Source organism: Neodiprion fabricii, chromosome 6 (genome assembly GCF_021155785.1).
Source record: "Neodiprion fabricii isolate iyNeoFabr1 chromosome 6, iyNeoFabr1.1, whole genome shotgun sequence".
Taxonomy (NCBI): Eukaryota; Metazoa; Arthropoda; class Insecta; order Hymenoptera; family Diprionidae; genus Neodiprion; species Neodiprion fabricii.
The window spans coordinates 17,085,283-17,098,080 of NC_060244.1; the positions used below are offsets into that span (position 1 = coordinate 17,085,283).

General features: G+C 38.2%; 1 protein-coding gene across 4 annotated transcripts in view; it reads right to left on the bottom strand.

Moving 5' to 3' along the window:
- Positions 1 to 3,764: 3,764 nt before the first annotated feature.
- Positions 3,765 to 12,798, bottom strand: part of LOC124184938 (visual system homeobox 1-like) — a 75,994-nt gene continuing 66,960 nt past the window's right edge. For 2 of the 4 annotated variants that reach the window (XM_046575191.1, XM_046575190.1), the window contains exons 5-7: positions 8,399 to 8,573; positions 7,546 to 7,737; positions 3,765 to 6,654 (exon numbers count right to left, since the gene is read on the bottom strand). In XM_046575191.1, the coding sequence (XP_046431147.1) occupies positions 6,500 to 6,654; positions 7,546 to 7,737; positions 8,399 to 8,573 (522 nt within the window). In that variant the 3' untranslated portion in view covers positions 3,765 to 6,499. Of the gene's footprint in view, positions 6,655 to 7,545; positions 7,813 to 8,398; positions 8,574 to 12,798 lie in introns of all 4 variants that reach the window. The other 2 variants (XM_046575188.1, XM_046575187.1) reach the window with 1 other exon arrangement.

Below are 12,798 nucleotides of genomic sequence, written 5' to 3' on the forward strand. Positions count from 1 at the left end.
ACAAGTTCGAAAGATTTTAGATACCACATAATTACAATTGCCATTAAATATTATAAGAATATTAATTAATTAATTAATAATATAATAAATTGTATAAGATTATTCATAGCTACTGAATATGTTCTTGCACGAAAAATGAATTGAAATAATTTATTGTAAACGTGACAAGTTTGTAATATTTCAGATGAAATATAATTACAATTGCTGTTAAATATTATAAGAATATCAATTAATTAATTAATAATATGATAAATTGTATAAGATTATTTATAGCTACTGAATATGTGCTTGCACGAAAAATGAATTGAAATAATTTATTGTCAACGTGACAAGTTTGTAATATTTCAGATGAAATGTAATTACAATTGCCATTAAATATTATAAAAATGTTAAACTCACCGAGCAGAAATCCTCGTCTTCCTCGTCCTTCTCCTCGTCCACGTCCGACTACGTTCAACCACCTCGAACAACCACCGATAACCACCTCAGGTTGTTCCTCGAATAGTATTAAATATTTTCAGCATAAGAACACGTTGAAAATATTGTGTAATGATTTATATAATTTATTAATTAATCAATAGTAGAAAAAATTTCAGTAGCGCATTTATAGCTGCTGAATTTGTGCTTGCGCGAAGAATGAATTGAAATGATATTTTGTAAACATGAACCAGGAACCACGGAGCGCTTATCCTGGAAGTCGAGCTTCACCACGTCGCGGACCCGAAGCGCGGGATCCGGGAGGTTGAGAACCTGGTACTCGAAATTTGCGGAGCGCGACTCTCATCCGTCCGCTCTACTGCGTGGTTGTTTCCCGACTGAGGAATTCGGCTAGCTGATTTGAGATTGGTGACGTCACTTTCTGAACATCCGACATCCAAACTATGGTTTCGACCTTTAATACTATGTATGATGATGTATGATGTACGATGTTTGATGATATTATACGATGTATAATGATTTTGGTTTCCACATTTCGTACAAGAAATACACACTTTATCTCTCCTGCTGATTCCAGACTCAAGCTGCTAAACCTTTCTATGGTCAGCCGTTGACTAAAGATACATTCTTCAGTTGACGGGTCAGCTAATAACCTATATAATGTTACAAATCCCGTTCACATATGCATGTAAGTATAACGTATTATTATTTTATGATGATAAATTTCGTCAAAAAGTACCACAGACAATCAGCTAAGTGCTAATAGATTTGAAACATGACGCACAGCAATTTTAGCTCTAATTGAATTACGTTTCTGTCATGTATTCCTATGTATACTATGCCAACTACTCACCAATTGCAATTTGTTGATCCTGGTCGTTCCGTTTTTTTTCGGATGCAAAATGTTATCTGAAGCATGCATATTGGTTTTATAGTACAAAACATGACGGTCTCAATAATCAAACTTGTAAACTTGAAAATTAGTCCTCAAAGTCAAAAGTCACCAGGTCAAGGACCTGGAGAGCCAGAACTACAGAGCGCTTATCCTGAAGTCGAGTTTCATCAGGTAGCGTACCTGGAACGCAGGAACCATGGAACGCTTGTCCTGGAATTCAAGTTTCACCAGGTAGTGAACACGGAACGTAGGAACCACAGAGCGCTTGTCCTGGAAGTCGAGTTCTACCAGGTAGCGTACCTGGAGCGCAAGAACCGTGGAACGCTTTTCCTGGAATTCAAGTTTCACCAGGTAGCGGACCTGGAGCTCAGGATCCAGGAGGCTGAGAACCCGGTACTCGAAATACGTAGCGGACCCGAAGCGCGGGATCCGGGAGGTTGAGAACCCGGTACTCGAAATTTGCGGAGCGCGACTCTCAACCGTCCGCTCTACTGCGCGGTTGTTACCCGACTGAGGAACTCGGCTAGCCGATTTTAGATTGGTGACGTCACTTTCCGAACATCCAAAAATTCAAACTTTGGTTTCGAACTGTGATACTAGGTATCATGATGTATGATGTATGATGTATGATGTATGATGTATGATGTATGATGTACGATGTATGATGTACGATGTATGATATGACGTATAATAATTTTAGTTTTCACGTTTCAGACAAGAAAGACACAATTTATCTCTCCTGTCGATTTCAGACTCAAGCTGCTAAACCCTTCCATGGTCAGCCGTTGACTAAAGATATATTCTTCAGTTAACGCGTCAGCTAATAATGCTACCGTTCTGTGATAGTTGAATGATAAAAATTTTTGCTGGTACCTTCCAAATGTGTGTTCAAATACACTCGAAGTTTCAAGAACCTTTGTTCTATCTCTTCCTACAAAAAAAAACCGCTGGCAATCATCTTTTCAGGTCTTTAAATCAGGTCACTGCGTTAAATTCTGTCTCATATAGGGAGCATCTATTTCATCTCGATCAAAATTAGCGCATCCGTGAAGTATTACACTTACTCTGAATTTTATTCCATACGAACACATTTCGAAAAAGAATTCCACTTCGCTACCCAACGTAGATACTTGCGACTAGCTCAAACAGTGTTTCGATTCTATGTCTACGAAAATTCAAGACCGGGAGCGCAAATGAAATGTTGTTTGAATAATTATGAATATTAATGTTATTGGATACGTCGAGCGCTTATAATCGTATAGATTCCCATTGCGAAACGAATAATTCTTCTATTCACATATTGTACCTTATTATTGTATATAATCCAGTTTGCCTTCTGGAAAATTATAAAATTTATAGTATGCATCACATATCAATCGTAAATGGATCATATTTATCAATATCGTACATGGACCGCATATACATACCTATATCCTTTTATTTATCATATACTTTTTGGTCTCTGCATCACTATTACATCTGATCTATTATTATTCGTGATCTGTGTATACATTATTTTCTCGGGAACCTATACTTTTATTAAATCACTGTTTTGCTACGAATTTTTGAAGAAATTTGTTCTCATTATCAATTTCTTGTATCGCCGACAAGCCGGTAAGTACACACAGGCTAAGTACTGGCTTTGGCTTACCATTGCGAAGACTGTGTTACTGGGAACGTGAATGTATCTCTCTGATGTTCTGTAATAAGTTCTTAATTCTACCGTTGGAACATAATATCAGGGGGCGCAAGCGCACAACAATTTTCGGTTGTCACACCAAAGGCCATTAGGGCAACTGTCTTTATATACTTCAGTCAACGCTTTAAGTAGCTCAGCTATATCCGAACCACGAGTTCGAGTAGCTTGATATTCTCTTTACCGGAAGTAACTTCGTGACTGGATAGCTGTCCTTATTTTCATCATGATTTTTGTTATCTTCGGACGTCAGGTGCAGTTGATTCTCGAATAATCTAAGTAAGAATTGGTACCCTAACTCTCCTGTCTTCTCTCTGCATTTTAGCTCTTGATCGTGTGATTTCTCCAATCAAATCTCTATTGTCTTATCTATATCGCATTTCTGGTGTCTAATTTGCGAATCTTTTTCTATTTAATATCGCAATTCTCTACTTATCGTAGTATCTGGTCTAGTATCGTAACTTCTCTTACCGTCGCTCATGCTTACAAATTTCTTGCTTACGCTCACGTACTATTTCGTCCTATATCTGATAATTATCTTCATCATACCTTGATTTTTCTTCAATATCTTGTTTGTAATAAGTGAGTTGGTTCACCGCTAAACATCGGTAATATCGGTATCAAAATCGTAGAGTCACTTTAACATCGTTTATTCTCGTAAACATTGTTAACTCGTTTTTCTACATCGAATTCTTTAACTATTGCAACCGATCCCCCACCACTAAAGTCTGGGAATTTTTATAAAATGACCGGGAAAATGCAAGAATTATACGGGAATTTTCAAATCCCGTGCCGTTATACACCCTGTATAATACACATAATACACAGATTTTGTTCAGAAATTTTATTTTTTTTTTACGTACACTAGCTGACTACTTTTGCATGCGTTTGGGAATTAGGGTGAATAGACTTAAAATGATGTTTCACATTTCAATTCGAACCACCTGAAATATTTCACAATAACAGTGGTTTTTATTATTTTCTGGCGAACATATGAGGTTACTTCTTTATTTTTATTTGTTTATTTAATTATTTTCTTCTGCGCATTTATTCTTTAAAATACTGCGTACATTACGTGTACATAGCTTATTATTATATAGAGTCTGTTCGCGTTAAGACGGCCGAATTTCGATCACTTGTGATTATAATCTAACAATATAATAGTATATGTATTAAAATTTTTTTGTCAGTCGATCATTCCGACATGATCCAGTTTTATTTTTTTCTTCGTTATCTTCTTGACAATTATAATCTTATCGCAAAATTTTTTTTACTTGCAAATCTCTTGAAGTTATGCAATAAACTTCATGTGAATCTCTCGTCCCTCAAATTGTTCACACGTTGTATAATAATGAGTGAATTGCTAACAACTGAATGGTTTAATGCGCATGCGCTAAATTATGACAGCAAAAGCAGTTTTTCTGCCAGAGTGACCAACATTCACAAATTCAGATGACAGGTCGTCGCGATGTACGTAACTTCAAAAATATTGATCGCCCTGACCAAACAACTGCTCCTGCTGTTATATTTTAGCGCACGTGCATTAAACAATTTAGGCGTTAGTAATTCACTCTGTATAATACATATTTATTTTTTTTATGTGTATATATAATCGCTTTGAAATATCATTTTGAAATATTACAATAATTTATTTATATAATAGTTATAATATATAAGTACTCCGATTAAATAATTTACACAAATTCGCCCTACTTAACGCATAACGACTGAATATTCATCATTATTAAACTGTATAATATATGTATCATACCTGCTATAACTTATATCAATATATTGCACATTTGACAACAATTACGTCTTAAGACCCTTAAGTACTTAGGTATAGGAATTAGTGTTCGCTTGCGTTGTTTTATTTTTTCAAATCTATTGTTTCGTCTTTTCGTCATTTTATCCCCCCCCCCCATTTGTGTGACCGTGTATGATTATGCGTATGTTTACGTGCACATGTATATGGATTGGATTATGTTCTCTTCTGGAGACACTCGCAGATAAAGAAAACCAACAGAAAAAGAAGTCAAGAGAAGATCACCCAACTTCTTTGAAATTCGTTCGATGTATTTCATCTATTATAGATGCATAATAGCTTTCGTTGCGGTTTGTTAACGGTACAATATAGCGTATGTGAAGGCGAAATATATTCGATATACATTTTTTTTTCTTCTATATATATATACCAAAGCAACTATTATAATATTATAGATAATAATATTTGCAATTCATTTTATTTTTCATTATTTAACGCTTTGTATTATTTGTTTATTTATTCTTAAAACTTTTTTCGTTTTCCTTTCCATTATCTCTGCCGTAACCACCCTTCTTTACCGTATGAGTAAGTACTATCTTTCGTAAGTCTATGTTTGCTTCATTGTATTTGTATTTACGGATGGACAGTGTTCTTTCCGAATAGGGCCCCTCTGGATAAGAGGGCTGCCTCTCCTAATGATTACTCGAACGCTTCCCCCACTAAATATTTCTGTTTACGACTGTTTACGCAATTAGCTTTGTACGAGGACACCCGGCCCCATTCCAAAGTTAAACCGGCGGCCGAATCGAGTCCTGCTCTCGCTATTCGTGGGAAGAAGTAATTACCAAGAATCATATTTCTCTCAGCGCCTTTGAACGGCCCTATTCGAAAGTAATACTGTATGTATAAGCCAGGTATAATAGCTTTACAACCAATAGTTTATTATTCGAGATCCATTATCATTGCGTTATACTCTCTTCGTCGAATCGATATATTTGTTACTTGTCTCTTTATTGGAGATATAAAATACCCGATGTGTTATAGGCCCTCTATCGTAGGCCTCGTAATTATTCAAGCCATTATAATCGCATTACAAGTTTTTCTCATCACAAAATCATTTTAAATCTCGCGCGTGCAACTCCGTTCCATTTAGAACGCACGTTGAAAGATTTCAAACTTTCCAATCGATTACCGCGACTCCCTTGTAGAAGATGTCTCGACCGGCATAGTCTGGAGCTAACGCCTCTGTCGGAAAACATGATAAGCGTTACATGGACGCCACTCGGTAAGGGTAGATTCCGGAAATACCAGTCGGACACTCATTAACCTCAATTATTTTTCACAGTCAAAATAACGGAACGTCGCTGGATGATATCGTTACAGATTTAACCGAGATATCTAATTGTACCCATCTCTTTGCTCCTCGCTCCTTGTTTTTCACAGCACGTCGCAAGAATCGAGGTTAGGCTATCAAGAGGCTCGGCAAAGTCTCGCGCCGAACGTTGCGTCGTGCTCAAATGGCGCTAAAATAGTCATGCGCAAGCGCGATAGCATTCTTGCAGTTTCAGATGCTCCTCTCATTGAACAGCATTGCAGTCCAGGAATTATTTTCACGTTTTTACAGCAATTCGACCACCACGCTGATCGGAAATCTTCACAATATTATTGCGGAGGATTCGAACACACCGTGGGTCAAGTCCTCAGCTCAGGCGTGAAGGGTGCTCGTTTGTGGAGGAGCCGAATACGGTGTCGTTCCAGGCGCTGTTGACGGCTGAAGACTCAGTTGCAGCTGATGCTGTTGCGCCTTGGCCCTCAAACAAGCGATGCTCTCGTTCCTGAGCTGCTCGGTGTCTTGAACGCCTAGAAAATATTCAGGGAAATTAATCTCTTTGTGTACGTGTCGCATCTTCTAGTCTCGACTATAAGGGTTTCGTCAGGGTTTTGGCATTTTTGTTTCATTTTAGAGTATTGTTCCGGTAGAATTTTTTTAACAATCTGGGCGTTGAACAACACACGCTGTGTTAATGTGAGTGAGAAAATATTGGATTTCGGATAATAGTTAAACTCTAATTATAGTAGAACCGAATTTTATCCCATTCGAATATCGTACAACAAGATAAAAAGAATAAAGGAGTCCGATTCTAAATCAATTTTCACAGAACTGAAAAAAGTCGATTACTCGAAATTCAAAAAAATTTCTGCCAAATAATTGCAAACCTTATTACCTATGGATGTTTGTAACTTAGAATGGGTTCAGACTTCTTCTCAATCAATGTACAGTAGTAATTTTTCTGAAAACGGAAAGCTTCGATTATGGGCAAAGTATAAGGTCCTATGCCGAAATTTTTGTATTGCTTTAGTTCAAAGCTCTCGAGTCCATGAAGCGGCGAAAGAAAAGGACGAAACGAAAACGTGAAAGTACTGTGTGGTAACGTAAATAGAGAAAAATATCGTTATAAATTCTTGGATTTTTCAAAATCGGCTAACAATGAAATTTTGGGAATTTAACTACAGTATTAAAAGTTTTATTAGATCCTTTTTTTGCGTAGAATAATTCAGTCAACTCTTCGCTTTCATGCACAACATTTTTAATCGAACAAATTCGCGTGCACTCATCTCTGCCATGAGCCAATATCTTTTCTCTCTGTTGCGAATTTTGGAAACCAAGCATTCTATTTTGAGCTATCGTGTCTACAGTATGATTATGTCCTCTGCATCTACGTAATGAGACGAAGACTTGCGGAGACTCACCTTTGAAGTCACCTCCGGAGGATGAGGAGGGCCCCATGCCATCCTGGCTCTCTTGACCGCTCTCGGAGCTCGTCGGTCCGCCTTGAAGGTGGTTATGATGGGGGCTACTTCCGCTTCCGGCATGATCGTTTCCGCTGTCTTCGCCGCCACCCTTGAGGTGTTCCGCTGCCTCTATGGACTTCCGGTGCATCCCTACAGACCCACAGTCAATCAGATCTTGATTATTTTCGAAATCTTGATTAAAGCTGCTCGACTTAGACGATTGCGCTGATAGAGACGGACAGAAAAATTTTGCGTCGTATGAATCTCGATTTTCGTCTTCCTATCCGTGAGCTCTGTCTGAATATTATACAGCAATCTTATCTTCATTATTACAATGCCTATATGACTTTCGTTTACTAGATTTTTTTTCATTTTATTTTCTTCTTGTGTCGGACGCGGGAGATTTTCATATTTAAATCGCTTAGTACAAAATTTGAAAACTAATTGTTCTCTGAATTGCGGATTAAGATTTATCCAATTTGATAACATCGATCATCGTCCGTTTGATTGTGTATCAAAAGACTGATCTTTCGGAATTTGCGATTGATATTTTCATTAGTTAATTTGAGACACGGTATAATCGCGTTGCATAACTTACGAAAATAACTTTTCGCAGGAGTCGAAGTACTTAAACAGCGTCATAATGAAATTCAAATGCTGTAATATTAAACAAATGGCTATTTGCGACGACTAACTGTAATTTCCTACACTCGGATCAAAGAAAAAATTAAATACCAAGGCTATACAACTTAAAGGAAAAGAAATAAAACAACGAATCGTTAGTGAAAATCGATGTGTTAATTAGGCTTACCGAGTAGCCAAGGTGCGACGGCCTCGTTCTCCTTCGCACTTTTCAATATAGTTTCTGGAAGAGGGAGCGAGTGACGCACCATGGCTCCGTAAAGACCGTATTCCGCCATTATGGTACTCCGGCCCCAGCATTTCTCAGTCTTACGCCACTTGGCCCTTCTGTTTTGGAACCAGACCTGAAACAAGGAATGGAAACAATAATCAAAACCCTATAAATTTTTTATACGCGCATAATAAGCGCGAGTTATTACGTACAAGTGAATCGTCCGAAAAATATCCATTATGGTATCGGAAAGAGGTTCAAAGAACCACCGAGTAATCATCAAGTGCAAAGTTTCCACATATATTCGCTTGCGATAAATTTCTTTTTCAAGGAAGGATAAGACAGCGCGATGGGTGAAATTCTCTAGAAAATAGGTAACGTTTCGATGAGGAATTAAAAAATATCGACCACCACGGGATTTCGCCTTCTTCTGGTCTGGCATTCGAATTTTTCAAATTCTCTTCTCCTTTTCCCCAATTAAATCGACTTCGTGAATCGTTGAATCGGCAAGCGCAAGCTTCTCGTACCTTTAACGCACATTCTAACGATATCGGTATACACACGATGAGCACGTATAGATGCACGCGGGTGGGTCATTTCAATCTCACTGTATCCCAATTACGCAGACACACGCTTCGGGCGGCTGCTACTGAGCGTGGCTTTATTACGCTCGAATGGCCTTGTTAGACACACGATCCATCATTATCTCGCTCCTCTATACTCGATACGCGTAATTTGCGGATAAATTTTCGTTACTGTAGTCTTATTTATTTTTCTTCTCCTGCTATTGGCTCGGAATACAGATAAAAAGTGGAGAAAAGTAATCAGAATATACATTTTTACGCATTCATTAATCAGCTATTTATAGTGCTCGATTTTATGTCTCCTTTTTTCTCCCATCACATATTCTTGAGTATTAGTCATCATTGATAAATTGTGTTTCTTTTTTCTGTCATCCCTATATAACAATGAATTTTCCCCTTTGACACATGTTCCGTTTTATTATCAGTATGATGAATTTAAACAGGAAAAAATATTGCTGTCAAATTGTTTGCTTGTTGTTGACTGTTAGTGACAGACCTCACAGCCGGGTACTACAAGTATCCAAACTTCCTTTTTTATTAGCTATAGGTCTCACAGTCACCCTTCTCCATAGACTCAAAACAATAATAGTGGGTTCGGGGTCGATTTAACGATTAATAATATGGCCACCAGATATGAAACTGTACTTCAGGGTTTATCGGACAAGCTTTACATTCATTTAATCAGTAATTATTCAACGCTCGTGTCAACTTGGGTAACTTTCTAACTGTTATTCGTTCAACACGGGTCTCGTCGCGAGCAGAACCGGAGTAGGCCCCAGGATGACGTGTGCAGGTACCATCTCACCCGAAATCGTCGGTCAGTACCTGTACTATTTTAGTCGGGGGCTGCAAGCCGCGCCGGTTTCTCGACACAGAAACCACCCCAGGATAGCTCAGCTACCCCGGCAAGGCCTGCCCATGCGGCTACACCAATTTTGTGTGATTTGTTATTTATTTTCAAGTCTTCTTGATCCGCGGACTGCAATAACCACGCTGGTTCTCCAATGTGTCAACCACCCCTGGTCAAAACCTCAACCATGAGGTCCCGGAAAGGCCAGCGCGAGAATCACCAACCGGCTTCACCCAGTTCTGCTCTCGCATCTAATTACTCGATCACAAGTACATCAGAAACGCGATCCAACGTCATTTAATGATCAAATCGATCATTATGAGCCTCGATTCGCCGAGTTGATAGCCCCACCTTCACACGGTTCACTGACTCACTCTCGCACACGTAACGAGCTACTGTCAACAAGACGCACGTGTTATCTCTTCCGAGTTTCGACTGATACTGATCTGGTTTTGGATTCTTCTCCGTATTCTCCTCTCGCTTGCTCTCGCGGGGATTTTCAGAACTTTGGACCGTGTTGTCTTGTTGACCACTCGCTGTAGTTTGCGTGAGATGAGCGTACTTGGATTCATTCGCACACACATCGTAGTATTATGATACATTCTGTCCCTTTACTAACCTCTAGCTGATCTATAGCGGTCTTTCACCCCCCTAGCCTTACCACACCTCTCTGTTATTACATATGGTTTCGAGTAATGCTCGTCCAAACTGTAGTGCTATTGAGTACACTTCTTAATTTTTTACACATTCTCAGGTTGAGATCACGTTAAACATCGGATTATAACTTAATAATCACATGGGGCAATATTGGTCTGTGGTAATGAGCGATTACGATATTATAGGTCATAAAGCACCAATTACAGCTGTTATTTTCTGTTTATGTATTGGTGTACGTCGCCAACAATTGACATCTTCTATCTATCATGATAGTACAGTAGAATAATAGTTTTGCGAAGAATCAGTTTAAACTGATCACATATTATATTAAGACGAGTGGAGTTCAGTGTTTTTAATTCCATGCAATAGTAACAAGTGAGAAGTTATGAAGATTTTAGATGCGTGAATATTTTGTCAAATTTCATGAAAAGCTAAAAAAATACTTTCAGACAATCTAAGGCGACGAACCTTAAACTGCACATTTAGTACATTTGGCTGCCAACTTTGGCGGCACCAGCATCAGCTTCATGTCAGTTCCAACATATTATTTCCGACTGGCTATCTTGTATTGTTCAGCCATATATGCGATTCATATTAAATCCGCTTTTTCAAATATCTATTTAGGTGTGTACCTATATTCGAAAAACGTGTTCAATAAAATCGATTGCAAAATTTCTACCAAAAAGACAAACAAATAATACTGCATTGTCGTCCAGTTCTGAGCTATGCTTAAAGTGTCAAGTCTCTAGCTCATCGAGAAGTTTGTTTAAAATCGATTGTAACATCTGTACCGAATAGACAAACAAACGAGCAGACACACAAAAAAAAAACGAGCTAATGAAAACGTGGTATTAACAAGCGATAAAAGCTTAACTTTATCGATCGTTCGTGTCGTGCCCTCGTTATCGTAACAACTGAAACTTGTCCATTTCAATTCCTTTGATCAAATAATTTTTCGACACTGTACGATCATCTTCGCGTACTAAATGTGTACTACAGTTCCAGCTGTGAATAACACTTGTTACTTTTTTATATATCATTCTGAGTCACATCCCTGATCCGTGAGGCTGGATAATTGATGATGCTGCAGCGACGGAAAAGTTATAGTGCTAATAAGTGCAGGACCACCCGTCGGGCAGACGCGTGTCAAAATCTAGTTTCGGTTCTAACGAAGTAGGCGTGCGAGATATTTCTTTCTGCACGCATGAATTGTGTTTCTTGTTTTTTTTTTTATTTTTATTTTTTTTTTATTTTTTAGCCTTTTACAAGCGACGCGTCTCTTCTTTTCCTAAATTTCGATCATTCGATCTTCTTCTGTCTTTAATACATTTTCTACAAGCGCAACCCTGCGTTGAATAACAAGTTCGTTCTGCCTGGAATCGTCGGGAACGATGATAAACGCAGTGTCCAAAACGATCCGACTGCGGGCCATCGCTATTACTTTTCCCTGCCCGAAATACGAATTGGAAATTAGATTTCAAGAGGCGCGTATAAATTATACCTTATACTCTCGAGTTTCGTTTGTCTTCTCTAACGTTGGGTTGGTACTTTCCCCCGATTATCCCCAACGAGCCTTTGAACGTACTTTATGAAATCAGGATCGATAAGCCCTCCAGTCGATACAAGGACTTTCGAGAGGAAAACGGGCTTCTTGATTAATCAAATATCTCCGGGAATTATACACCCCTGCCAGAGGTTTATAGACTCCAGTTTTCAGGTTCAGACCTCATCCAACGTATGGTGTTTACCCTCACGAATCGGGAATATTGTTTTCGCGTATAAGATAATGTTGTGACGAAATTGCATTTTTTTAAAATCTTTCCAGCGTAGATAGCATGGAATAATTCAAGGGACTGGGATCATGTCCCCAAACGGAGCGAGAAGATTTAATTAGAAAAAATAAGCATCCGTACTTATAGTCGTAGCTAACGTCACGTTTCATACTTTTATATTAACTACTTATGATTTATTGCGCAAACGTTGCAAAAACAAAATTTCAAAATTTATCTCAAGCTTTTCGGAAGCCTTAGGATGAGACCATTGATGGAGAAAATCAGCACGAAAATAACCGTCAAGCATCGATCTTGCATTTTAAGAAATTTTGTCATCCAAATTACACAACATCTTTCAGAGTAATAAGAATCCGTAACATTAAAGCAGAGAGTACGAGGAATTATCGTAAAGCTTGATTCCATTCGTTGTTTTTTATTTTTTTTTTTTTATACAACACTTTCACTAAAAATGACTATACAATATAGTAAAATTCA